This window comes from Sus scrofa, chromosome X, assembly GCF_000003025.6.
Source record: "Sus scrofa isolate TJ Tabasco breed Duroc chromosome X, Sscrofa11.1, whole genome shotgun sequence".
Taxonomy (NCBI): Eukaryota; Metazoa; Chordata; class Mammalia; order Artiodactyla; family Suidae; genus Sus; species Sus scrofa.
Genome location: NC_010461.5, coordinates 56,212,293 through 56,239,641, shown reverse-complemented (window position 1 = coordinate 56,239,641; position 27,349 = coordinate 56,212,293). Strand labels below are relative to the sequence as shown.

At 44.0% G+C, this 27,349-nt stretch overlaps 1 protein-coding gene across 1 annotated transcript; it reads right to left on the bottom strand.

Annotated features, from left to right (window-relative positions):
• DGAT2L6 (diacylglycerol O-acyltransferase 2 like 6) lies at window positions 1-27,148 on the bottom strand. Its single transcript, XM_021079843.1, has 9 exons — window positions 27,113-27,148; window positions 25,269-25,359; window positions 24,906-24,971; window positions 6,552-6,662; window positions 5,957-6,027; window positions 5,344-5,548; window positions 3,748-3,922; window positions 1,094-1,305; window positions 1-650 (listed from the first exon to the last, which is right to left on the bottom strand). Exons 1-9 carry the CDS (start codon window positions 27,146-27,148, stop codon window positions 496-498), a joined length of 1,122 nt encoding a protein of 373 aa, XP_020935502.1. The 3' UTR covers window positions 1-495.

Here is a 27,349-nt window from a genome sequence, read left to right as displayed (position 1 = left end):
AATAAGGTTTTTGCCACTGCATCACAGCTGAGGGAATCTAGTCCACTTGGATCAGGGAAGCACAGTTCAGGTCCCTGGTTTACTTTGTGGTGTCCCCCAAATTGTAAGGAAAGGACTGAGGAGGAAACAAACCACCCTTGTTCTCAACAAGGCTTCTATGCCTCAACCTTAATAGTCATGGTGTCACTAAAGCTCAGGAAGAAAGTGCACAGTGTTCTTTGGCTTCTTATTCCTCTGATCAGAATTGACTGGAGTCAGGGGGCCATAAAGATCTGTGGGCTCACAAGATTCTGCTTGCTAAACTAGGTTGTTACCCAGTCTTCCCTGTCCCACTGGTTCCTTCCCCTAAACTTGATTCATTAAGTACTTTCTGGCCTTGTTGACCTGCTCACTCAACCCTGAGATCCTCCCCTCTCCCCAGATTCTTCCCCCTACGTGGCCTTACTTGGATCCCACAATACTTTGGGTGTTTAATAATGGAGAATCCAGCTCCTGTTATATGATTGTCAGCTCTTGGGTCTCAGAGAGGCCATACTGAGTTTTGTGCTGGTCAAATAGCTTGCGCAGGGCACTGATGTAGAGTGCGTGGTACTTGTCCACTGTTTCCTTAGTTGGCTTCTCAATCTTAGGAATTGGCAGGGGCTCCCCAACTGTGGGAAAGGAGGAGAGACAAACATCAGATCCCACCCCCCACCTCAAATACCCATCCCTCAGAGGGAACCACATAGTTTAACTCAGGATCTGGGTCCCCTCCCCTTCCTTTGTCCTTTCCCTCTGCTCCAACCCTATTCTGTACCATGTTCTCCAAGTACCTAATCTCACAGATGTTCAGGAGAATGGAAGTAAACTCAGGATTGTGCTGAGGGAATGTGTGTGAATAATGATGCTGTCACGGCAGCTGTTGAACTCTGGCCCACCAGTGAATGGCCATGACTTTTATCTCCTTAGTTATCCTCCCCATCCTGCCCTCAACCACAACCACTGGAATTCCCATTGTACATCCCAGCTGTGTGCTGGGTCTCCTGGAACTTGATGAATGACCTGGGTGGAGGAAATCAAGGACCAGAGTGGTGCTGAGATACTGGAAGCTCACCAACAGTGGTAATGGGCCGATTGAAAGGCAGGAAGCCCCAGGATCCTTTAGTAAGGCCCCGGCCATGGAAGATACAGAAAGTTAGTCCCATGAATTTTTTTAGTGCCTTCTGTAAGATTTTTAGGAAGAAGCTTTTCCACGAGCCCTCAGCGAAGCTCTCTTGATTGAGAACCTCATTCTCTCCAAAGGAATAGGAAGGGACAAGGTATGATCTGTAAAGAAACAGGCAGAAATGTGAGTTCTCCCAGGAAGCTCCCTGCCACTGCCCCCACCCTGTGAAACCCTTTCCAATCTCCCCATTATAGGACAAGGACCCAAGCACCAAAGCATCTCCAGCTCTGCTCCACCCTCCCAACCGAACCCTTTTAGAGAAGGTGCTGCACCTTGTCCTGTGATGGGAAGAATCTAATTTCAGGAAATCTAATTGCCTTTATTGCAGTCAGCAGCCAGAGTGATCTTCTAAACTGCATATCTGGACATGTCATGCCTCTCATTAGAGCTCTGCCCAGAGCTCCTCACTTTGTACCACGCTGCTTAGCATGGCTTTTGTGCTCTCTCCCTGCCTGCCTGGCTAGCTCCCCCTCTCTCCAGCCTTTCACCACAATCTTGGCCATACTAAGTGTGCCAAGTTCTCTCTCATCTGTACATCTTTGTACATCCTGCTCTCTCTGCCAGAAGTGCCTTCCCTCTGTCTTCACGTGGCTAGTTCTATTTCGCCCTTTAAGACTCAGCTCCAATTTTGTTCCCTTGAACCACCTCCCATTCTTTGACTCCCTCCAGTTCCTCTGACTCCCACCTCCCATACCTAGTGCTTAGCTCTTTTCTACGCTAACACTACCCCAACTCTGCACTACAGTCATCTCCTTGCCTGGCTGGTCCCAGGAGACAGCAAGTCAATCAAAAGTGGGAACTATGTCTTATTGGTCTTTGAACCCCTAAGACCTGGCATAGTACCTGACATGAATGTCATTGTAGGCCCTCACTGAATGCCTGAGTTTGTCCCTTTTGGTCCTACTAATATTTCAATTCACAGTTCAGATATCACCACTTATGAAACTTCTACTCTGGGTTAAAATCTTTCCATCAGTTTGTGCTCCCATAGTGTTTTGTACATATGTCATTTATGATATATCTTTCATTCAATGAATATTTATTGAGTTCTATGTGCCAGCACTTTTTTAAGTCATGGGGATATATCAGTGAACACAATGGATTAAAAAATATCTCTGTCCTCGTGGAGTTTACCTTTTCTTAAGGGAAGACTTTACCTTTTCTTAATAAACAATAATAATGAACAAATAAAAAAACAGATATATAAAGAAATAAAATTGATGATATATATGAAGATGATAAGTGCAATGAGCAAAACAGAGAGCAGGATGGTCAGGACAGACCTTATTGAGAAGAGACATTTGAGCAAAGACCTGGAGGAGGTAAAGGAATGAGCCAAACAGTTATTTGGAAGAATAATGTCCCAGGCAGAGGGGACGGCTAGAGCAAAGGCCCTAAGGGAGGAGCATGTGGCTTGTTTGAGGGATAGCAAGGAGGCCAGTGTAGCCCTAATGGAGTGAGCAAGGTGGAGAGCCCTGGGTGATGACATTGGAGAGATGGTTAAGGACCAGATCCTTAAGGGTCTTTCAGACCCTTGTAAAGACTTTGGTTTTGCTCAGAGTGGAATGGGAGCTATTGGAGCATTTGGAGTAGTGCCATGATCAGACGTACATTTAATATGGTCATCCTGGCTATGGATGAGAATAGATAGCTGGACGTAAAAGAGCAAAGGAAGAAGCAAGGAGAGCACTTAGGAGACTATTGTAATAATCCAGGGGAGAGATGGTGGGGTGGTAAACCAGGGGGTGATAGTTAAGATGGTAAGTGGTTGGCTTCTGGGTCTATTCTGTCCTGTATATGAATATGTCTGTCTTCCACTGGACTGTGAGTTCCTTAAAGGCAAGGACCAAGTCTTATTTATTTTTATATCCTCAATGCCTTACACAAGTAGCTGCTCAATAACTGCTAAATGAAGGCATTCTATTTCTTTTTTTTTTTTTTTCGGCCGTCACTGGAGCATATGGAAGTTCCTGGTCCAGGGATTGAATCTAAGCCACAGCTTTGACCTACACCACAGCTGCAGCAATGCCAGATCCCTAACCACTTTGCTGGGCTGGGGATCAAACTTGCACCTCCACAGAGACAAGCTGGATCATTAAACCAGTACACCACAGTGGGAACTCCAAGATATTTTATTTTTCAAACCAGATTATAGGCTCTCTGGGGGCTGTCACCATGTCTTATTCATCTTTGCAGTCCCCTCGGCATGAAGCCTAGTGCCTTCCTTGCCTTAGGTAGATTCTCTGGGCCTCTCAGTTAATGGGTTTATCTAGACTGGAGCCTCCCTTCCCCAGACCCACAGCCTACCAGGCTAATGGGTCTTTTAATGTTCTTTCTCCAAGTTCAGGTTTAAAAAGTACCCACCAGAATATGTCTGGAGGCCCAAACACCCTTAAGGCACAACGTGGGAGTGTAGAGAGAAGCAATCAGAGTGAAGAAGGAATCCCCTCTCACAAGTTTTCAAGAGAGGGCACCATTCTGGAGAGGAGCTACAGAGGCCCCATGGTGCCGTGACAAGAAGGCACCAGAATGCAGGGACCTACCCTGTCTCCAGTGCCAACCTTACAAAACCTTTACGTGGTTTAAGGAGAATGGTAGAGGCTCCCGGCCGGCATAAGAGGGCTTCAGCAGCTCCACCCACCACAACCACCACAGCATTGCCTGAGCCTCTCTGGGTCAGCAAATACTTCAAGGACAACTCACTCACTGGGCACACACCTGTGAAACCAAAGAGTCAATTAGCATAACAAACTTGGTGCCTAAGGGTTGAGGGGGTAAGTGACTTCTTCTGGGTTCTTCCTGCTGAAGACAGTTCTTCTGTCTCATGACTGTTGTTTCCACTCTGCTGTGTTTGACCTCCACGTCTTGGGTTAGCCCTAGCCTCAGGTCAGTCCTTAGAGTCAGCTGCTGGCCTTGGGGTGGGGGGTGGGGGTGGGGTGTCTGTGCTACTATAGTTGGGGCTACATTGAATTCTTCTGCCTACTTTTTCTTCTCTCTAGAGTATTTAAACCCATCCCTTCCCTCTATACCCACTGAACCACAGCCATCTTCCACTCTCCCCAGGCTGATAGCACTGGAGACTCTCCAGAGTTCTCTTCCCTAAAGGTAATCAGGAATAGCCACTACCAGCCTGTCTCTTCCTTGAACAACCTGGTAAAAGGAAGCCATTGGGTGGGATTTCTGGAGAGTAGGCAGACCCAAGATCCAGTCCAAGCCAAAAGGAATGATGATGGCATCCTGTTGCTCAACAGCAGTCATGGAGTCTTTCCTCACTTCTGCTTCCTATCTTTGCCCTGTGCTTATCTCCTAGGATGGCAGAAATTGCCTCCAGGCCACTGTCATTGAGATACTGCTGCTCCAGGTTCATGCCAACCTCAGAGAGGAGCAGAACCATCTTCTGGGACTCTAATGGTACCACCTAGCCCCTCCAGATATAAATGTATATTACCTTTTAGTGTTTGGCCTCAGTTGTTTTCTGGTGTCCAGAAGGGTGGATGTCCATCCAGAGAGAAAGACATTTGTCATAGTACCCTGGCTTAAAGCCTGGCATGGGGAAGTTGTCCTGGATTCTGATGGATGCCTCTCCTTTATCCTGTGATGTCTTATACACATTCAAAGGGGTTCTCAGGAGATGAAGGTCATGGACCAGGAGGGTAACAGCCAGAATGAATGACTTAAAAGTGTCTTTGAGATGCCCTAGGATGAGAGCTGCTACATAAATGACTGGCCAAAAGAAGCCACCCGACATCGCAGGAAGCATCTGGCAAAGTTCATCTGAGCTGTCCCGTTCAGGCCTGATTTTCCCTACATTTAGTTTTGATTTTTGGCTTTTGCCTTCTGCTTTCTACTTTGGCTTTGATACTCCCTCTTCCAGGCTTCCTCTTCCTCCTCTGGAAGGATTCTTGGCGATGCTTACAAATGCCCATAACTTACCCACTGCCTAATCAAACCTTGCTCCCCAGATCTTGGATAGAACCTGAGGCTTGGCCACATACTCCTGTTACTGGACCAGTTTTTTCTGGACTCATTTTCTATGAAGTCCTCTTCCAGCAGGGAGTGAACATTGGACTGACTGTCAGGGCTTATTGGAGTTGGAGCCCCGAGGTAGGTCAGAGAATGGAATGATTTCTTATACTCACCCATCGACATGACATATTCTCGCAAAATTGGGATCCAGAAGGTCACTTCCAAGGTCCCTACATAAGGAGTGATGTCTGGGAAAAGCTGAGCAAAGCCAGTGGCCTCAGTGGCAAAGTTGACGAAGATGCCATAAGAGACAATGCCATGGGGGTGGTTGGCAATGATATAGTTGCGTTTGGGAGAGAGGTCATGAGTCTTCACCAGCTGTTAGAGGGAGATTGAGTCAGAACAGTGGGCAGAAGGACGAGAGAACATGTGGATTCAGATCCCAGCAGGTAGACTGTGTTTCACTTGGGGAGCTCCAAGTCCCTATTTGTTGGATACTGTCACTGTCATAGGATTGCCAGGGGTTGTTATGCAAGTGTGATGACCATTACACTACGGAAGTCCACATGCCAGGGGTCGTGACACTCAGAGAGGCTGACCTGGGTTTGCTACCGTGAGGCAAGGCTGCTATCCATTCATCTCCCCTCCTGCCCATCCATCTTGGGCTCTACTTCTGGCCCTTGCCTTCCACTGCTGGCCACCAAAGCCGTTGAAAATATGGAGCTGAGCGGGGAGTGACACGTCTGGGTGATGGGGACCAAGGGCACCCAGAGAAAGGATAGTCACCTTTACTGGGAAGTAATTTCGGAAGTACTTCCAGAGGGTCCAGTTCCGTATCCAATCTGAACGCCTACCACCTGTGGGTACAGAAGGTAAGGAGGGAAGAGCACGTAAGATCTTGCCAAGCCCTCTACTTCTCTAGGAGGGGAAGTATTTTTCTTAAAGTCTTCAGGTCACAGGAGGGGCTTCCTTCTCACACTTCCAATATTTCTAGGGCCTAGAGCTATAGGTACGGTCCCTGATTCCAACCTGCAAGAAGACACAGGAAACCTCTGCAGCTGGAAAGATGAGAGAGAAATCGCTTGAGGCTGGAGGCACCTTCCTGGAAAGCAGCTGCTTAATTCTTCCTGGGTGTCTGGTGGAGACATCTATTCCCCCACTGACCCACTGAGCTTTGCCCTCCCTCTCCCTCCCCTTCTCTCTACTCTCCTTTGCTCCTTCCCCTCTCTTCCTCTCTTCACCTCCCTGCCCTCCATTCCTTTCCTTTTCCCCTTCTTTCCTCTCCCCCACTCCTCTTCTCCCTCTCTCTCCTTCCACCCCTCGTCCCTGTGGTTCCAGCCTTGACACACACAGGGTCCACCACTCTTCCCCTGTTTCTTACCTTGACTGGGAGTGTTCCAATCATAGAAGAGCCAGGCTAAGGCAAACACGGACACCAGCCAGAACTTAGTGAACACCAGAAAGTAGGGTATCAGGATAATGGGAATAGTTCCTGAGGGGACACAAAGGATTCAGGCCCTTCACGTGCCTTCAAGTTTAATACACCTCTCATAACCCCCATCTCTGCTCTGTAGTGAAGGTCAAGGTTGGTGTGAAACTCTTCTCTCCCAATTCCCCCACCCCACACCCTTCTTGGCTCTGCTGTAGCCTGGGTTAACCTCTGAGTCCCTGGATCTAGGCCACTTGATGGCTGAGAGCTTAACTGAAGAAACAGCAGAACCATGATGTTCTCAGAGCAGGCCCTCAGCTGGGGTCAAGGATCTGGTGTTGTTGTGATCTGTGGTGTAGGTTGCAGATGTGGCTGGGATCCCACGTTGCTGTGGCTGTGGTGCAGGCCAGAAGCTGCAGCTCTGATTCAACACCTAACCTGGGAACTTCCATATGCTGCAGGGGCAGCTGTAAAAAGAAAAAAAAATTAAATTAAAAGATAGGAGTTCCCATCGTGGATCAATAGTTAATGAACCCAACTAGTACCCATGAGGACGTGGTCTTGATCCCTGGCCTCACTCAATGGGTTAAGGATCTGGCATTGCTGTGAGCTGTGGTGTAGGTCGCAGATGCGGCTCAGATCCCTCGTTACTGTGACGTAGGCCAGTAGCTACAACTCCGATTGGACCTCTAGCCTGGGAACCACCATATGCCATGGGATGGTGCGTTGGTGGTATAGTGATGAGCCTTCCATATGCCATGGGTATGGCCCTAAAAGGACAAAAAAAGACCAAAAAAATAAAAGATAAAGAGCATAGGTGGGTTAATTGCATGCCTTATATCATTTTCAATTATCCACCAGTCCTCAAGGTAATCTGCCAGGAGCCATACTTTGATAAACACCATCCCTATTGTGGAATCTATTAGAACTGCAGGTGTGGCACCTCAGAAAACCCTAAGTGTCCATTGAGAGCAATCCTGCCAGACCCAGCCTGTTTGAATATCATCAGTATCACTCATGGTGACAGAAGTGGGATTTAATGAGATAGGAGAAACAGAGGCCAAACATGGAAGAGCCTAACCATGGAAGAAGGAGTTCTGTGAGAAAAAGCAAGAGTATCTGAGGCAAGAATAAAGAAGAACAACCATTTGTGTATGTATATATGTGGCCCTCCCTTAGATATTATGGCCTTGGGACCAGAAGATTTTTCCGTCTTTTGTCCGTGTTCCATTGAGTTTTGGAGTGGATTATCAAGAAGGAAGATCACATAAGGTAGGATCCTAATTTAGTTTTGTACTGAAGGTGACTAAGCCATTCTAATAGATGTGCAGCATGATAGCTCATCTTAATTTTTATTTGCATTTCCCTGATACTTAATGATACTTAACAGCTTTTCATGTGCTTACCTGCCTTCTGTATATCCTTTTTGGTGAAGTGTCTAAGTATTTAGTCCATTTTTCTTTCTTTCTTTCTTTCTTTCTTTCTTTCTTTCTTTCTTTCTTTCTTTCTTTCTTTCTTTCTTTCTTTCTTTCCTTCCTTCCTTCTTCTTTCTTCTTCTTTTTTTTTGTCTTTTTAGGGCCCCATCCATGGCATATGGAGGTTCCCAGGCTAGGGGTCAAATCGGACCTGTAGCTGCTGGCCTATGCCAGAGCCACAGCAATGCGGGATCTGAGCCGTGTCTGCAACCTACACCACAACTTGCAGCAACACCAGATCCTTAACCTAGTGAGCAAGGCCAAGGATAGAACCCACGTCCTCATGGATGCTAATTGGATTCATTAACCACTGCGCCATGACAGGAACTCCTGAACTAAACTTTCTATTTTGAAAAAAGTTTAGGAGTTCCCGTGGTGGCGCAGTGGTTAACGAATCCGACTAGGAACCATGAGGTTGCGGGTTCGGTCCCTGCCCTTGCTCAGTGGGTTAATGATCCGGCGTTGCCGTGAGCTGTGGTGTAGGTTGCAGACGCGGCTCGGATCCTACGTTGCTGTGGCTCTGGTGTAGGCCAGTGGCTACAGCTCCGATTCGACCCCTAGCCTGGGAACCTCCATATGCCGCGGGAGCGGCCCAAGAAATAGCAAAGACAAAAAAAAAAAAAAAAAAAAAAAAAAAAAAAAAAAAAAAAAAGTTTAGATTGACAAAAAATTTATAAGAATACTTAAATAAAATCCCATGTAACGTTCACCTAGATCTACCCATTGTTAACATTTTTACATTTGATTTCTTTCTAAATATAAGTATATACATATATGTTTGTATTTGAGAATTCATTGCAGAGACCACAATGCTTTGCTCTTAAATAACTGTGTATTTTCTACAAACGAAGGCATTCTTTTCCCTGATAGCAGCCACAGTGCTATTATCAAATTTGAGAAATTTAGTGTTTAGGAAAAACTGTTATCTAATATACCCTGCTTGGATTTTTATTTGAGTTGTGTTATATTTATAGATCAATTTTGGGGAAAACTGGCATCTTTATCTTTACCATCTTCCAATCCATGAACACAGTATGTCTCTAACTATTTAGATCTTTAACTTTATTTATTAACATTTTATGATTTTCAGCCTACAGATGCTGTACTGGTTTTATTAAATCTATTCATAAATATCTTTTTGAGGCATTAAAATGGTATTTTTTTACAATTTCTATTTTCAACTGTTCTCTGCTGGTATATAGAAATGTGGTCAATTTTTATATGAGATCTTGCATCCTGTGACTTTGTTAACTTCATTTGTTAGTTCTTAGAGGAATTTTTAAAAAGTAGATTTTAAAAATAGACTTTAAAAATATTTAATTTAATGGGGTTTTCTACACAGATGATCACCTCGTCTGTGAATTAGGACAGTTTTATTTCTTACTTTTCAATCCTTATGCCTTTCTTTCTTTCTTCTTGCCTTATTGCATTTGCTAGGACTTCTAGTGTGGTGTTGAATACAGATGGTGAGAGTGAATATCCTTGCTTTTCTCCCCATCTTAGGGAGAAAGGTTTAAGTCTTTCACCAATTTTTTTTTTGTCTTTTTTTTAAGGGCCATACCCTTGGCATTTGGAGGTTCCCAGGCTAGCGTTTGAATTGGAGCTGTAGCCACCAGCCTATGCCACAGCCACAGCAACACCAGATCCAAGCTGTGTCTGCGACCTATACCACAGCTCACGGCAATGCTGGATCCTTAACCAACTGAGCGAGGCCAGGGATCGACCCTGTGTCCTCATGGATACTAGTCAGATTCGTTTCCACTGAGCTATGATGGGAACTCCTCTCTCACCAATTATGATGTTTGTTGCAGTTTTTTGGTAGATGCTCTTTATCAAGTTGAGAAATTTGCTTTCTATTCCTAGTTTGTTGAGAGGTTTTCTCATGGATTAAAGTGTGTCAAATGCTTTTTTGACATCAACTGATGTAATCATGTGTTTTTTTTCTCCTTTACGTGGTAAGACGGTAGTTTATATCGATTGATTTTCAGATATTTACGCTTGCATTCCTGGGATAAGGCCCACTTGGTCATAGTATATTATTCTTTGTAATATATTACTGGATTGGATTTGCTATTATTTTGTGAGGTTTTTTACATTTATATTCATAAGGGATTTTGGCCTGTAGTTTTCTTTTTTGTACGATTTTGTCTGGTTTTGGTATCATGGTCTGGCCTCATAAATGAGTTGGCAAGTGTTCCTTCCTCTTCTATTTTTTGGAAAAGATTGTGTAAAATCTGTGATAGATCATCTTTAAAATGTTTGGAAGAATTTGCCATTGAAACCATCTGGGCCAGCAGATTTCTGTTTTGGAAGGTTTATAACCTTCCAAAATTAAAATTTAATTTAATTAATAGTTATAGGTTATCTATTTCATTTTGGGTGAGTTTTAGTTGTTTGTGGTTTTCAAAGAAGTCTTCAAATATAATTGTTAATTTGTCTATTTTTCTTTTCAATTCTGTCAGTTTCCACTTCATATCTTTTGAAGCTCTATTATTAGATGTATACACATTTATTATGTCTTTTTTTTTCTTTTTTTTTCTTTTTTGCTTTTTTAGGGCCACACCTGTGGCATATGGAGGTTCCCAGGCTAGGGGTAGAATCAGAGCTACAGCTGCCAGCCTACACCACAGCCACAGCAATGCCTGATCCAAACTGGGTCTGTGACCTATACTACAGCTCATGGCAACACCGTGTCTTTTACCGACTGAACAAGGATAGGGGTCAAACCCACAACCTCATGGTTCCTAGTCAGATTCCTTTCTTTTTTTATTATATCTTTTTTAGATGTATACACATTTAAAATAGTTTTGTCTTGGTGAATTGACACTTTTATCATTATGTAATGTCCCTCTCTACCCTTTGTCCTGACTTAAAAAAAACTTTTTAAACCTGTGCAGCCTCAAGATTACTAGCCAGGGAACTTCCACAAGCTGTAGGCTCAGCAAAAAAAAAAAAAAAAAAAAAAAGACAAAAGGAAAAGAAAAATAATTAAAGAGGGGAGTTCCTGTCGTGGTGCATCAAAAACAAATCCAACTAGGAACCATGAGGTTGTAGAATCAATCCCTGACTTCACTCAGTGGGTTAAGGATCTGGCCTTACTCTGAGCTGTGGTGTAGGTCACAGATGTGGCTTGGATCTGATGTTGCTATGGACATGGTAGAGGCTGGCAGCTGTAGCTCCAATTGGACCCCCAGCCTGGGAACCTCCATATGCCACGGGTGCGGCCCTAAAAAGCAAAAACAAACAAATAAACAAACAAACAAATAAATAAATGATATCTATAAGAACCTATGGAAGTAAATGGTAATTTAATAATTCAACATGGCTTCATATGGCTCTTAGGATCAAGTCTAGTCTCATAACCTTGGTTTCGAAGGTCCTTGGTGATGGGAGACCTGGGCACCCCCTGATTCTCTGCATCCCACAATCCTATTCTTCTGTCAGTTTCTTCAACTCATTCTGCCTTCTAGCCTCTGGGCTTCTGTGACTCTCCTTAGTTCTTCACCTGGCTAGTTCCTATTCCTATTTCAGGCCTCAGGATAAATGTCACAGTTTCAATATTTGGAGCTATCTTTAACTCCTCTCCCTTTCCTATATATATATATATATATATATAGTCTCCCATTCATCCTCTTGCCTCTGTCTCCATTGCCATTCTTGTGGTCCAGAACTTGATCTCCTCTAGTCTGGACTGCAGTCTTTTGTCTATTCTTGTCTGCTGGTCTTTTCCCCTCCAGTCTATTTTCCATGCTTCTGCCAGATATATTTTTAAAGTACAGTCATAATGTTGTTTTCTTCTTTTGAAACCTTCAATATTTGCTCACTGCTGACAGGATAAAATCTGAACATGTTAGCCTGGCATTTAAGGCCCTCCATAGACCTGTCCCACACACCTTCCCAGCCTCATCTCTCAGAGGCATCTGCACTCACATCCTTTATGATCTAGCATGAGGTCCCCACCCACTGTAAGGACACTGGGTGATCTGAAGTAGCTTGTATATGGAAAGTTATTTTACTGTGCTGTGAATAAAAATGAATTCATGGTAGTGATATAAATATTAATTTAGGTTACAGGAATGAGTCAACTTGGGGGAAAATATGCTAGGTAATAATAGCCTATGTGGTACTCAGCTGTAGAAAGAACCAGAAGGTGGGGTGCAAATGGCTGAAGAATGGTGAAGAATGGTGAACGGAGCCACCTTAGTCTATTCCCCATGCCCTCAACCCATGCAAATTCACATCTCCATGCCTTTGATGATGCTGTTCCCTTAATCTGACTACTCTCTCCCCAACTTTCTGCCTATTAGAATTCTCTCATCCTTCAAGGCTTAGCTCAGATGATACCTCCTTGATGATAGCTTTGCTTATTTTCTGGTCAGCATTAAGAACTCCTTCCTTAGGAGTTCCCATTGTGGCTCAGTGGGTTAAGAATCCGACTGAGGATGTGGATTTAATCCCTGGCCTTGCTTGGTGGGTTAAAGGATCCTGCGTGGCTGTGGTGTAGGCCTGCAGCTGCACCTGATTTGACCCCTAGCTGGGAACCTCCATATGCCACAGGTATGGCCCTAAAAAAGCAAAAAGAAAATAATGGTCATTGATATCATTTCTCATCAGCAAGCACTCTGTTCAGCCCTTAATGTGTGATGTCTCATTTAATCCTCTCATGACCCTGAGAGGTAGATAATTTTTATTATCTCCATTTTGTATGTGAAGAAACTGAGGCTCAGAGAGCATGTATGTCCACTCCAAGCTTTGGGGGAAAAAGTAGGCAGCGTTTGTTGAGTCTTTATTATGAGCCGAGAACTATTTTAAGCATTTGTGTCTGATTAATTAATTTTAAGTCATAGTAATATATGAGAAAATAAAACTCTTGCCTTCCAGAAACTCAGAGTCTAGTGGGGCATATGGATACCATAAATAACAGATACATCCCAGAGCATGAGGACAATACAGTCAGGGTTGAAATGTCATTCTGTGGGAACCAGAGGAGACCATTCCCTACTCCTGGGCAACCTAGAAAGGCTTCTTATAGAAGGTAAGATTTAAATTGAATTTTGGAGGAAGAGTAGGATTCTGGCAGATGAATTAGTGGCAGAAGTGCCACCCACGCACAAGGAAGAGCTCCAGCTGAGGCCTGGAGATGGAAGAGTCCAAGGCCCGTGAGTAACACCGTAACTTGCAAAAGTACAGGGAACACAGTAAGCCATGGAACAGGAGATGATGCTGGGAAGGAAACTGGGGGAGGATCAGGTTTGATGCTGAAGAGAATTAGAAGCCAGTGATGGTTCTTAAGTAGAGGAGTAGCATGATCCTATCTGTATATCAGGAAAGGTCATTTGGGATTGCTGTGGGAGCAGGAGGACCTGCAGGCGGGGAGGCCAGCTAAGAGTTGCAGTGACTTAGATGAGGGGCAGTGGGAACCTGAAATAGACTACTATTTCTCAAACCAATTTGAAAGATACTACAGAGGCAGAATTTTCAGGGTTTGGTAGTTGATTGGATGTAGAGGGGGAAGGAGAGGGTGTAGTGAATGATGCCTTGAAGGGACCTGTAAGGATGCTGGGAAGGCATCAAAGTCTCTATTTGTCTCATTTTCTAGAACTGAGGTACTCATTATTCTTCCTGACAGTGCAATGAAATCAGAGTCCAGGGTGCCTGTCTCAGAAGGGGTGGTCACTCTTCTGTTGATCACATGTCTTGGTAATGTCAATTTCTATAACAGAAAGAAAGAAAAGGAACCTCTGTTGAGGATTTTCTTTCCTCTTCCATTTTCAGAATGGTCTTGAGAGCTCTGTTCTACAGTGGTGTAAGGTGAATGACTTACTTGCTCAAGGGCAGGTAGGAAATAGTAGTGATTTACTTGCACGAGGTCACAAAGCAAGTTAAGTAGCAGATCTGGTCTGACTCCCAAATTATGTTCTACGTTTTGTAGTCTCATAAGCCAGAAAAAGGAGGCAGGCATACCAAAAAAAATGTCCAGGAGGGAGAAAAAAGAACAAGAGGTGGACCTAAAGGTCTTTTCTGAGGAGAAGAAATCTGGAAGAATCAACAATTTAGGGTCAAACCTGGCCTTGCGAGAAATACAATATGACAGAGACAAGACATAGCTCCTATTTTCATGGAGCTTATTGGGTGGAGGAAGCAAAGGGTATAAAGGCTGATATCCAACCAATTTTTACAAAGTGCTCTGGACTTTCAGAGATGTTGTAGTCTTGGGTTGCCTGGAAAATGTTGCAGAGAAGGTATGGCCTGAGCAATATCTCAAAGGAGGGGTTGTCCATGGATGGTCCAGGAAGAGTGACCAGGGAATCTTTCCAGTGGAGGTACTAGAGTGGAGGTCAGAGAGTAGAAGACTACCCTTCACATTTGTTCAGTGAATAGACTGCCTGGAATATGAGCTTGACCAAGAGGAAGAGTAGGGGATGAGATGGTAGAGTTAGAGTCAGGATAACATATTTGTACTTCATGGAGTAGGCAGTGAAAAACCACTGACTATTTTTGAGCAGGAGAGGGCTGTAATAAAAGATGCATTTGAAAGACTCTTCTGGGCACAGGCAGTGGAAAAGATTGTAGAGGGTGGAGAGTAGAGGGCCAGGAAAGAAGATATCGATGGTCATACAAGTCCAGAAAAGAAGAGACAGATGGAGAGCCTCCTCTGATTGGAAGCTGGGCCTCAGAGGGACTCTTAGGACCATAGCCTCATTCCAGGGGTCATGAATATTTGTATTTCACATCTCCCACACACGGTCTTTTTATTCCACTCTTCTCACTTCTTCCCTCCTTCTTTTCCCTCTACCTTTTCTCTCCCCCCTCTTCCTCTATTTCCTCTCCATCACTTCAGGTAATGCTCAGGAATCAGCCATGATTGTGAAAATCATTCCAGAAGGAGGAGAAGCACTGAGGGAGACTCTGGGCAAGACTGAAAGAATGAAGGAAAGAGGGTGAGAAAGAGAAGGAAGAGGGGAATTAGGAAGGAGGAAGGATGGAGGAAAGACACTTTCACATATGGAGCATTTACTGTGGACCAGGATGAGAGGATGGAGATACAGAGGTTTAGTGGGGTTACAGTACTTGTCTGAAGTTGCACAGCCAATTTTTAATCCAGCTTTGACAAACTCCAGAACACATGTCCTGTTCACTATGTCACACTACTTCCTTTCCTGATTCCCTTGATCCGTTTAACTTGGTGTAATATTTTCTTTCTCTGAAACCCTAATGACACTGCGTTGTGACTCTTTATTTCACTTACCACAGTCTGTCTTACATTGTAGTGATTAGTGTATGTGTCCAGCACTAACATGTAGAATGTATACAATGGTGGAATGAATGATTTTTGTTATTAGACAGTAAGGAGCCTATACTTGACTCATTGTTGTAGTCTAGCAAGGACAGCCAAGGTCTTACAATTAGTCATTGCTCTATAACTATTGAACAGATTTGAATGTCTTAGGCACCTCTGTAGGTATCATATACTGTTAGATGCTTTAGCTACCTTGGTACCTCCAAGACCCAGGATTCGTGTTGTAATTTCTAGCATAATCACTAAAAGAATAGAAACAGGATGTATAACAACCTAAACTAGTAGAAGACAAATGGAGTGATAAAGATAGTCCAGGAGTTCCCATCGTGGCTCAGCAGTTAACAGACCTGACTAGTATGCATGAGGATGCGGGTTCAATCCCTGGCCTTGCTTAGTGGGTTAAGGATCCGTGTTGCTGTGAGCTGTGGTGTAGCTTGCAGATGCAGCTCAAATCCCACGTTGCTGAGCTGTGGTGTAGGTCAGCAGATGCAGCTCTGACTTGACCCCTAGCCTGGGGACCTCCATATGCCACAAGTGCAACCCTAAAAAGAGACCCCAAAAAAAATAATCCAAAAGAAGTCAAGACAAAATGGCCAATGAGTACATGAAAAGATGTTTAACATCACTAATCATTAGGGAAATACAAATCAAAACCACAATGATACCAAGACTGAGCCAGGAAGAAAGAAAGAAATAGAAAATATGAATAGACCAGTCACAAGCACTGAAATTGAAAATGTGATTGAGAAACTTCCAAAAAATAAAATCCAGAACCTGATGGCTTCACAGGTGAATTCTATCAAACATTCAGAGAAGAGAGTTAACACATATCTTTCTGAAACTCTTCCAAAAAATTGCAGAGGAAGGAACACTCCCAAACACGTTCTATGAAGTGACCATCACCCTGATACCAAAACCAGACAAAGATATCACAGAAAAATAAAATATCACTAATGAACATAGATGCAAAAATCCTCAACAAAATATTAGCAAATTGCATCCAAATATACATTAAAAAGATCATACACCATGATCAAGTAGGATTTATCCCCGGGATGCAAGGATCCTTCAATATCTGCAAACCAATCAATCTGATAAACCACATCAACAAACCAAAAATAAAAACCATATGATCCTCTCAATATATCCAGAAAAGCTTTTGACAAAATTCAACACCCATTTCTGATAAAACCTCTCCAGAAAGTGGGCATAGAGGGAACCTATCTCAACATAATAAAAGCCATATATGACAGATCCACAGCTAATATCATTCTTAATGGTGAAAAACTGAAAGCATCCCTGCTAAGATCAGGAAAAAGAGAAGGCTTTCTGCTCATGCCACTTGTATTCGACATAGTTTTGGAAGTCCTAGCCACAGCAATCAGAGAAGAAAAAGAAATAAAAGGAATCCAATTTGGAAAAGAAGGAGTAAAACTATTACTATTTGCAGAGGTCATGATTCTAAACCTAGGAAATCCGAAAGATACTACAAGAAAACTGTTAGAGCTCGTCAATAAATTTGGTAAAGTTGCAGGATACAAAATATACAGAAATCGATTGCATTTCTATATACTAACATTGAAAAATCAGAAAGAGAAATTATGGAAACCATCCCATTTACCACCACATCAAAAATAATAAAACACCTAGAATTAACTTACTAGATAGACAAAAGATCTGTACTCTGAAAACTATAAGATGCTGATGAAAGAAATCAAAGAAGACACAAACAGATGGAAAGATGTACCATGCTCTTGGATTGGGAGAATCAATATAGTCAAAATGACTATACTACCCAAGGCAATCTGTAGATTCAATGCAATCCCTATCAAATTGCCAGTGAGAGTCTTCACAGAACTAGAATACAATATTTTAGAATTTGTATGAAGGAGTTCCCGTCTTGGCTCAGTGGTTAACAAATCCTACTAGGAACCATGAGGTTGTGGGTTCGATCTCTGGCCTTGCTCGGTGGGTTAAGGATATGGCGTTGCAGTGAGCTGTGGTGTAGGTCACAGATGTGGCTCGGATCCCACGTTTCTGTGGCTCTGGTGTAGGCCAGCAGCTACAGCTCTGATTAGACCCCTAGCCTGGGAACCTCCATATGCCATGGGAGTGGCCCTAGAAAAGGCAAAAAGAAAAAAAAAATTGTATGGAAACACAAAGGACCCCAAATAACCAAATCAATATTGAAAAGAAAAAAATTGAACTGGAAGAATCAGGCCCCCTGACTTCAGACAAAGTCATCAGACAGTATGGTACTGGCACAAAAACAGAAATATATTAGCTCAATGGAACAAGATAGAGAACCCAGAAATAAACCCAAGCATCTATGGTCAACTAATCTATGACAAAGGAAGCAAGAACATATAGTGGAGAAAAGATAGTCTCTTTTATAAGTGGTGCTGGGAAAACTGGATGGCTACATGTAAAAGAATGAAATTAGAACATTCTCTAACACCATACACAAAAGTAAACTCAAAATGAATTAAAGACCTAAATGTAAGGCCAGATACTATAAAACTCCTAGAGGAAAATATAGGCAGAACACTCTTTGACGTAAATCACAGAAACATATTTTTTGACCCACCTCCTAGAATAATGACAATAAAGACAAAAATAAACCAATGGGGCCTAATTAAACTCAAAACCTTTTGCACAGTAAAGGAAACCTTTCAAAAAACAAAAAGACAACCCGGAGAATGGGAGAAATCTTTGCAAATGATTCAACCAACAGGGGCTTAATCTCCAAAATATACGAGGAAAAAAAATTCATACAACTCAACATCCAAAAAACCCCCAAACAACCCAATTGAAAAATGGACAGAAGACCTGAATAGACATTTCTCCAAAGAAGACATATATATGGCCAGCAGGCACATGAAAAAATTCTCAACATCACCAATTATCAGAGAAATGCAAATCAAAACTGCAATAAGGTATCACCTCACATCAGTCAGAACAGCCATCATTAATAAGTCAACAAATAGCAAATGCTGGAGAGGATGTGGAGAAAAGGTAATCTTCCTTCACTGTTGGTGGGAATGTAAATTGGTACAAACACTATGGAAAACAGTATGGAGGTTCCTCAGAAAACTAAATATAGAACCACCATATGATCCAGCAATCCCACTCCTGGGCTTATATCTGGACAAACTTCCATTGAAAAAGATACATGCACCTGTATGTTAATCACAGCACAATTCACAATAGCCAAGACGTGGAAAAAACCCAAATGTTCATTGACAGATGAATGGATTAAGAAGATGTGGTACATAAATGCAATGGAATACTAGGAGTTCCTGTCGTGGCGCAGTGGTTAACGAATCCGACTAGCAACCATGAGGTTGCGGGTTCGATCCCTGCCCTTGCTCAGTGGGTTAATGATCCGGCGTTGCCGTGAGCTGTGGTGTAGGTTGCAGACACGGCTCGGATCCCGAGTTGCTGTGGCTCTGGCGTAGGCCAGTGGCTACAGCTCCGATTCGACCCCTAGCCTGGGAACCTCCATATGCCGCGGGAGCGGCCCAAAGAAATAGCAAAAAGGCAAAAAGGCAAAAAGGCAAAAAAAAAAAAAACAACAATGGAATACTAGTCAGCCATATAAAGGAGAAAATAATGCCATTTGCAGCAACATGGTTGGAACTAGAGATTCTCATACTAAGTGAAATAAGTCAGAAAGGGAAAGACAAATAGCATATGATATCACTTATATCTGGAATCTAAAATATGGCACAAATGATCCTATCTATAAAACAGAAACAGATCATGGACATGGAGAGCAGACTTGTTTGCCTTAGGGAAGGAGGGAGAGAAGGGGATCTACAGTGAGCTTGGGGTTGATAGATGCAAACTATTACATTTAGAATGTATGAGCAGGAGTTCCCCTCGTGGCGCCGCTCCCACGGCATATGGAGGTTCCCAGGCTAGGGGTCTAATCGGAGCTGTAGCCGCCAGCCTACGTTGTTGCTATCCCACAGCAACGCGGGATCCGAGCCGCGTCTGCAACCTACACCACAGCTCACAGCAACGACAGATCTTTAACCCACTGAGTGAGGCCAGGGATTGAACCTGCGTTCTCATGGATACTAGTCAGATTTGTTTCTGCTGAGCCATGACAGGAACTCCGTCCAGTGCTGTAACTTTTTAAAAATAACTGCTTTAAAAAATAATAATTGCTTTTAGCAATTTTGAGAAAAAAACACATAAAACACAAGATATTATTTCATATCCATTAAGATGGCTACTTAAAAAAAACAGACAATAAAGAAGTGTTGGTGAGTATGTGGAGAAATTGAAATTCTTGTGCACTATTGGTGGAAATGTAAAATGGTGCAACAGCTATGGAAAACTGTATGGCAATTGCACAAAAAATTTTTTGGATGGAACTAACCTATGACCCAGCAATTTTGCTTCTGAGTATGTAGTCAAAAGAATTGAAAGCAGTGTCTCAAAGAGATATTCGCACACCCATGTTCAAGGCAGCATTATTTACAATAGAGAAGAGGTTGAAGCAACCCAAGTATCCAGCAACGGATAACGGATAAACAAAATGAGGCATATACTTACAATGCAATATCATTCAGCCTTAAATAGGAAGGAAATTCTGTCACAACATGGATGAACCTTGAAAACACTGTGTTAAGTGAAAGAAGGCAATTACAAAAGGCCAAATAGTACATGATTCCACTTAATATGAAGTTAAGACAGAGAGTAGAATGGTGATTGCCAGGGGCTGTGGGAGGGGAGTTATTGTTTAAGGGGTACAGCATTTCAGTTTTAAAAGATGAAGAGTGTTAGAGATGGATGGTAGTAATGGTGGCACCACACTGTGAATGTACTTAATGACACTGAACTGTACACATAAAATGGTAGATTTTAGGTTATCTGTATTTTACCACGATTTTTTATTCTTTGCTTTTTTTTTTTTTTTTTAAGGGCTGCACCTGCGGCACATGGCAGTTCCTGGGCTAGGGGTTGAATTGGAGCTGTAGCCGCCGGCCTACGCCACAGCCCCAGCCATGCCAGATCTGAGCCTCATCTGCGACCTATACCACAGCTCACGGCAACGCCGGATCCTTAACCCACTGAGCGAGGCCAGGGATCAAACCCACATCCTCATGGATACTAGTCGGGTTCATTGACCACTGAGCCATGAAGGGAACTCCACCACAATTTTTTTAAAAAGTATAAAAAAAAATGTAGGTGAAAGAAAACATTCACACTTATTATTAGTGTTTTCACTTAAGACACGTCCTAACAGTCCCCATACCATTTCTCCGACTCTTCTAGGATGACTGGAAGCTGGTGAGAGTGGGGGAGGGGGCATCACTTAGAGGGCCAGCCCTCATCTCATCTTTTTTTTTTTTTTTTTTTTTTGTCTTTTTGCTATTTCTTTGGGCCGCTCCCTCATGGTTCCTAGTGCGCATGGTTAACCACTGCGCCATGACGGAAACTCCAGCCCTCATCTTCTTGGACCCTTATATATTCAGCATTGGCTAGACCCTCCTCTACTGTATCCTGTTCTAGAGACAATGCCCTTTAAAGAAAGGGGAAAAGGAAGAGAGAAAAAAATACTCATGAAAATATTGAGAACAGCTCAATAAAAGATCAAGAACAATCTGGGCTCTTGTGTTCAAATACCATCCCGAGGCTTTCTGGGGTGGGACCGACCCTGCACCTAAAAGAGTCAGTTCACACAGCTCCCCTTCTCTTGGCCTCTTTTCCCTGATCTCTCTGCCCATCTTTGCTCACTCTTTCTGGGACCCAGGCTTGAAGTAGTGACTGCCACCACGATGCCAGTTCTCTTAGGACATGCCTGTGCCCTTCACTTTCCTAGCTAAGGGCTAGAACTTGTCAAGGAGTCTTTTGGCTGAAGTAAAGATAAATGCAAAGGAAAACAGAAAACATGAAAGACTGGAAACAAGTAAGTTTACAGAAAAATCACTTCCTTCTCTTGATACAGCTAGAGTCAAGTTGTTCATAGGCTAAGAGCTTGGCAGAATTGGATTTCAATAAGGCTCAATAAGTCTTCACCTTTTGAGGGCCACGGACCCCTTTGGCAGTCTGGTGAAGCCTTCAAATCCCTTCTCTGAATGATATATATATTTTTTGGCCATGCCTGCAGCATGTGGAAATTCCCGGGCCAGAGACTGAATCCGTGCCACAGCAGTGAGAACTCCAAATCCTTAACCACTAGGCCACTGGGAAACTCCCTGAATAATAATTTTAAACACAAAAAAATAAAATATACAAACTTACAAAGTTAACTCATCATGTTAAATACTGCAAAAATGTGATATGGTAACATCGGCTTTTTTTTTTTTTTTTTTTTTTTTTTTGCAATGGCTGCACCTGTGGCATATGGCAGTTCCCAGGCCAGAGATTCAAGCCACAGCTGCAATGCTGGACCCTTTGTAACCCACTGTGCTGGGCGGGGGATTGAGCCCAAGCCTCCACAGAGACCTGAGCCGCCACAGTTAGATTCTTTTTTTTTTTTTTTTTTTTTGTCTTTTTGCCTTTTATAGGGCCACTCCCGCGGCATATGGAGGTTCCCAGGTTAGGGGTCTAATCGGAGCTATAGCTGCCGGCCTACGCCAGAGCCACAGCAATGCAGGATCTGAGCCTCATATCTGTAACCTACACCACAGCTCACGGCAACACCGGATCCTCAACCCACTGAGTGAGGCCAGGGATCGAACCCGAAACTTCATGGTTCCTAGTCGGATTCGTTAACCACTGAGCCACGACGGGAACTCCCCACAGTTGGATTCTTAACCCACTGTTCCACAGTGGGAACTCCAACATGGGCTTCTTGATTAATGCATTAAATAACCACACCTAATGGTAGTTCTAATCATTATTGGAATTCGGAAGTGGTAACAAGTGAAAATGAACTTTTGAGGTGCTGTGACAACTGGCATATGAAATGTAAATCTGCATGATGTCTGTAACTGACAAATTCACAAGTACTTCTGTGGTTTGCTGCCTACATTCATCATTTCAATACGAGGTTAGTGAAAAGAAAGAGGTAATTTTTTCATCCAAATTCAAAGTTGTCCCTCCCCACCTAATTCTAGGTCCATAGTCCCCTTGGTTAAGAACCTCTGCTCCACAGGGTCACATAGCCTCCCACAGATTAGACTCGTTAGCCTCCTGACCTGTCCCATCCTTCAGGATGACATGTCTCCCCATCCAGTTTCTGAGCTTGACCCTATAATTGGCTGCCCACAAAACCCTGGTTTTTGGCTGGGGAAACCTTGGAGCTCTCAGCCCATTTTTGAAGCTATGGAAGAGCTATGGAAGAATTGGCCCTTTCTCAAAATTCTGTCTAATGAGTCACTCAGGCAGCCCCCAGATTTTCCAGAATTCTCTCATCAGTCGTATAGTGGAAAATCACCTAACATCTACATAGTCACACCATCTCTTCCCCCTCCCCTGAATAGGACTCTTCAGCTGGTTCAGAGTGGGCAGTCCTGAGGGACGGCTGGAGTGATCTTTATTATTTATTTATTTATTTATTTTGGTCTTTTTGCCATTTCTTGGGCCGCTCCTGTGGCATATGGAGTTTCCCAGGCTAGGGGTCAAATCGGAGCTGTAGCTGCCAGCCTATGCCAGAGCCACAGCAATGCAGGATCCGAGCCATGTCTGCAACCTACACCACAGCTCACAGCAACACCAGATCGTTAACCCACTGAGCAAGGGCAGGGATCGAACCCGCAACCTCATGGTTGCTACTCGGATTCGTTAACCACTGCGCCACGACGGGAACTCCTGGAGTGATCTTTAAACCAGAATGGCTGCAGTCCCACTCCTGGCCTTAGTGCCCCTCAATAGGGAGGAGAGAAATCTAGTGGACTCAGCAGTAACCATCTCCCTGGGAGTTGGGGGGTGGGGTGCACAGTCCTTCCTAGATAGAGAGAACAAGTCAAATAGTTTCTTCAGAGCCCTCTGCCTCAAAAAGGTTCCTGGCCTCTTTCTTCATCTGTTCCCATGTACTCTCCAGCTCCTGGGGTTCACTCACCTAAAATGGCAAAGCATGGAACCCACTGCAAAACAGAGAAAGTTTGGAGGATTTCCTGAAGATCCAGCTGCGAGATGAAGGTCATGGCCATGGTGTTGTTCTGTGGTGGCAAGAAGCCCAAACAGAAGGTCAGTGCAGCAAAAGCTGAGCTGATTGAAAGTGCTTTGTTCTAATCTCATCACCAGTCCTTTTATGTACTAGAGGCTTTAGTCTTGACCTAACCTTTTCTCCAGTGTTCTCTGTTCTCTGTTATGCCCCAGCTTCCTACGCACATCAGGTTTCAGATCGTATTATCTAATCTCCCTAACATGCAGCCTTTCTCCACGAATGCTCAATTGTTAAGTGTGTCCTGTCATTACTTTTCATTTAGTTTGATGAATGTCTATTGAACATCTACTGTGTTTCAGGCAAAGAGGCTTGTGCCTGGCCACCAGACTTTGCAAAATTCAAGATTGTCCCCAGGTCCTGAATCTCTGGATTCATTTTTTTCAATAATGATTTATTGAGTGACTACTTTTGCTAGGTGCTATTGTAAGTGCTGAGGATTCAGTGGGGAAAAAGATGGGCATGATTCCTGCCTTCAAAGAGCTCACAGTCTAGTGGAGGGGACAGACATTGACCAAAAAATTACCAAACTGTCTATATACTTGAATTTGTGATAAGTGTTCTAAAGGAAAAGGCTAGTATTCTCAGCATAAGGACTTGAATAAAGGTGCTCAAAAAAATCTTTTGAGGGAGTTACCTGGTGGCTCAGTGGGATAAAGTAAAGGTCCAGTGCTGTCCCTGCTGTGATGAGGGTTCGATCTCTTGCTCAGGAACTTCTGCATGTTGTGAGCACAGCCAAAAAAAAAAAAAAATCTTTTGAATATAATCAAAAAGGTTGCTAGGAAAATCAGACACAAAAATGGTACCAAGTGTCCTACAAATGCAAGGAAATATTGATCCTTAGCCTTTTCCAGAGGGATTTCCTCCCTGCCTCCCACTCTGTTGAACTTAGGGAACATTTTGGTCCAGCGTGTGACGTGCTGTCCTCCCTCAGTGTACCCTCCACAGCCCCTCCTTCTCTTCTTTCTTTTCTTCCCCCTGGCTAGCTGGGGTCCTCAAGCTGCTTTTGGGGGGCTACTTGGCCACATACAGGGGGAGATGTGTTGAGGTACATCTGCTCAGAACTTGCAGGGGAGAAGGGGAAGAGGTAAGAGGCAGGCATGGGCTCTTCCAGGGGAAAGCACAGATGTGGAGAGGGCTGGAGCATCATGGATAGAGTTCCACAATGTTGACAGCTCTAAGGCTGCTTACAAATCAGGTCTCTACCCCCTTTGCTTTCAGGTAAAGAAGGGGGCTGGAAAGGGCTCACACAGGGTGCAAGGACAGACCAATTTCCATTTCTGTCTCCCCAATATTCGGCTCAGGGCCTGGTACATAGTCAGCATTCAAGCAAATGCTTGCGGGGCAAATAAAGAGGTCTGGTCTCCTGGTTCCTTAAGCAAGATGGACTGGCTGGGTTGGACCGAGACCCTGATTGGCCACCCCTTTCCCCGCTGAAACAAAGAGCACGCGATCTGAGCTGGAGCTCTCCCGAGCTGAATGGACAAGTGTAACATAAACATCAGCAAATGCAGAAAAAGCACGAAGAAGAGAAGTAGGCCAGCAGACAAATCCTGAACAGCCTACTCATGATTGCCCAATGACAATCCAACAAACCAACAGGCAAAACCATAGCTGCCTAAGAGTAAGGAGTCCCAAAAGAGAGGTGGCCAAGAACAAAAGGTCTGTTGATTTCATTCACAAACTTTTAAGGCTGATAGGATTCTAACACTCAGGAAACTCACAGTCTAGAGTGTGAGGTGGACACAATCACAGACATCCCCATGGGGTACCGTAGGGTGTGCAGATGCAGACAAAAGAAGCATCCACCAGCTCCGGGAGAGCAGGGAAGGCTCTATAGACGGAGGCGGGGGGTGAGGGGGGCTGCGGTGAGGAGAAAGTGTGCAAAAAGATGGAAGGGCAGCATGGGAAAGATGGCAGTTGTTTTGCTGAATCAGAAGCTACGAAGCTTTTGGAATTCCTGTCGTGGCGCAGTGGAAATGAATCTAACTAGGAACCGTGAGTTTGTGGGTTTGATCCCTGGCCTCGCTCAGTGGGTTAAGCATCCAGCGTTGCTGTGAGCTGTGGTGTAGGTTGCAGATGTGGCTCAGATCCTGTGTTGCTGTGGCTGTGGCATAGGCCGGCAGCTGTAGCTCCAACTGGATGGACCCCTAGCCTGGGAACCTCCATAGGCTGGTGGGGAAGGAACAACAGAAAAACAAAGACAAGTGGGAATTTCCTGGTGGCTCAGTGGGTTGAGGATCTGGTGTTGTCACTGTTGTGGTATGAGTTTGATCCCTGGCCTGGGAACTTCTGTATGCCATGGGTGCAGCCAAAAGAAATAAAAAACAAAACACAAAAACAAAAACAAAACAAAGAATGAAGGAAAGAAGAGTGGAAGGAAAAGAAGGTCAAGGGGGCTAGGAGCTCAGAAAAGGGAGGTGGAAGCAAGAGTAGCTCTAAGAAAGAAGCAGCCCCAGGATTCTTCCTCTTGGGTTCTAAGGTTCATCTTTGGCCTTCAGAATGACTCATTGCTAGAACGCTTTGAATAGGTGAGGTTTTGCCTTCTTCTGATCACCCCACTTTTGTCTTACGCTTATTTGGTTAGATAAGGTAATTTCAGTAATACCTGACTAGGAGAACCTATTGAATGTCAGGCACTAGGCTATAGGTACTATACAAGGTACATACATGTATGCATTTCTTTCACCATATTTTTATTGAGGTTCTGTTGCAAGCCTGGACTTGTTCTAGGTTGACAGTTGCATGCGTGGCGGGCAGGGAGTAAAAGAAGCACATAATTCATCAATACAAGTCTTGCCACCATTGGAAAAGCACAAAGAAGATGGAGGGGAAGGCTAGTAGCTGTGTGACCTTGGACAAGGCACTTCTGAGTCTTGGTTGCCTCCTCTGGAAAAAGGGACTAATATGTATTTGCTGTGAGAACAAGTAGGGAATGTTTGAAAAGTCCTCAGGCAGTGTTTGACACTCAGGAGTTGCTCCATAGTGCTGAGATTCAACTGTGGGATGGTAGCATTTGCAATAGGCTTCAGTGGGCAGAGAAGTAGGGAACACCATCTTTCCTATGGAAGCCTGGTAGACGCAAATGTTTACAGGTTTGCTTTGGCACAGGAACTAGTTTCATTTGACAGGATGTGGGGGGAGGGGAGCAGAAGGGGGGAAGGCTGGATGTTGGTAAGTGGGGATGTTTTCCTTATAAATCTCTTTATTGCTGAAGGTCAGCAGGTCAAGAAAGAACTTAGTAAAAGTGAAGGAACCCAAGAGTAGTGGCTGGAGGAGGGGACCGGGGTTGTAGAGGGTAAGACAGAACAGGGTGGGTGTTTCCAAATCCCTTGGAAGTCCCTGGATGACTACCCAGGGCAGGCAGGTTCTGGGGAATAGCATCTAGTGCCTTGGTTCGGGCTAGAGTAACCAACCATCTCTATTTGCCAGGGGCTGAGGAGCTGCCCAGCACACAAGACTTTGAGTGCTAAAATCAGGGTAGCTTGGGGCTCTCTGAGAAAGCTGGTGCCCTAGCCCGGCCTCAGTCTCCCGGACTTCAGCAGGCTGCTCCCTGCTGCTCTCCCTTCCTTTGGTCCTTTGCTGCTGGAGGATTGCTGTCAAACACAGCTGTTACCCTCTGCCCTGTTTCTAACCTTCCAAAAGCTCCCATGGCCCCTGGGATGAAGTTCAAACCCCAGAGCCTGGCATCTAGAGTCCTTTCTATTTTAATTATTTATTATTATTCTTTACAGCTGCACCTGTGGCATATGGACATTCCAGGGCTAGGGGCTAAATCGGAGCTCCATCTGTGACCTACATACACAGCTGCTTGCAGCAATGCCTGATCCCTAACCCACTGAGCAAGTCCAGG

What these genes read in the sequence shown, in the direction of transcription:
- DGAT2L6 (XM_021079843.1), bottom strand. Translation starts at nt 27,148, where the DNA reads ATGGGAGCTTTTGGAAGGTTAGAAACAGGGCAGAGG. An exon ending in GAAAGGGGTGGCCAATCAGG is followed by an intron (nt 6,663 to 24,905) that starts GTCTCGGTCCAA and finishes GTGTCCCCTCAG; the next exon opens with GAACTATTCCCATTATCCTG. An exon ending in AGGTTGGCACTGGAGACAGG is followed by an intron (nt 1,306 to 3,747) that starts GTAGGTCCCTGC and finishes GTTTCTTTACAG; the next exon opens with ATCATACCTTGTCCCTTCCT.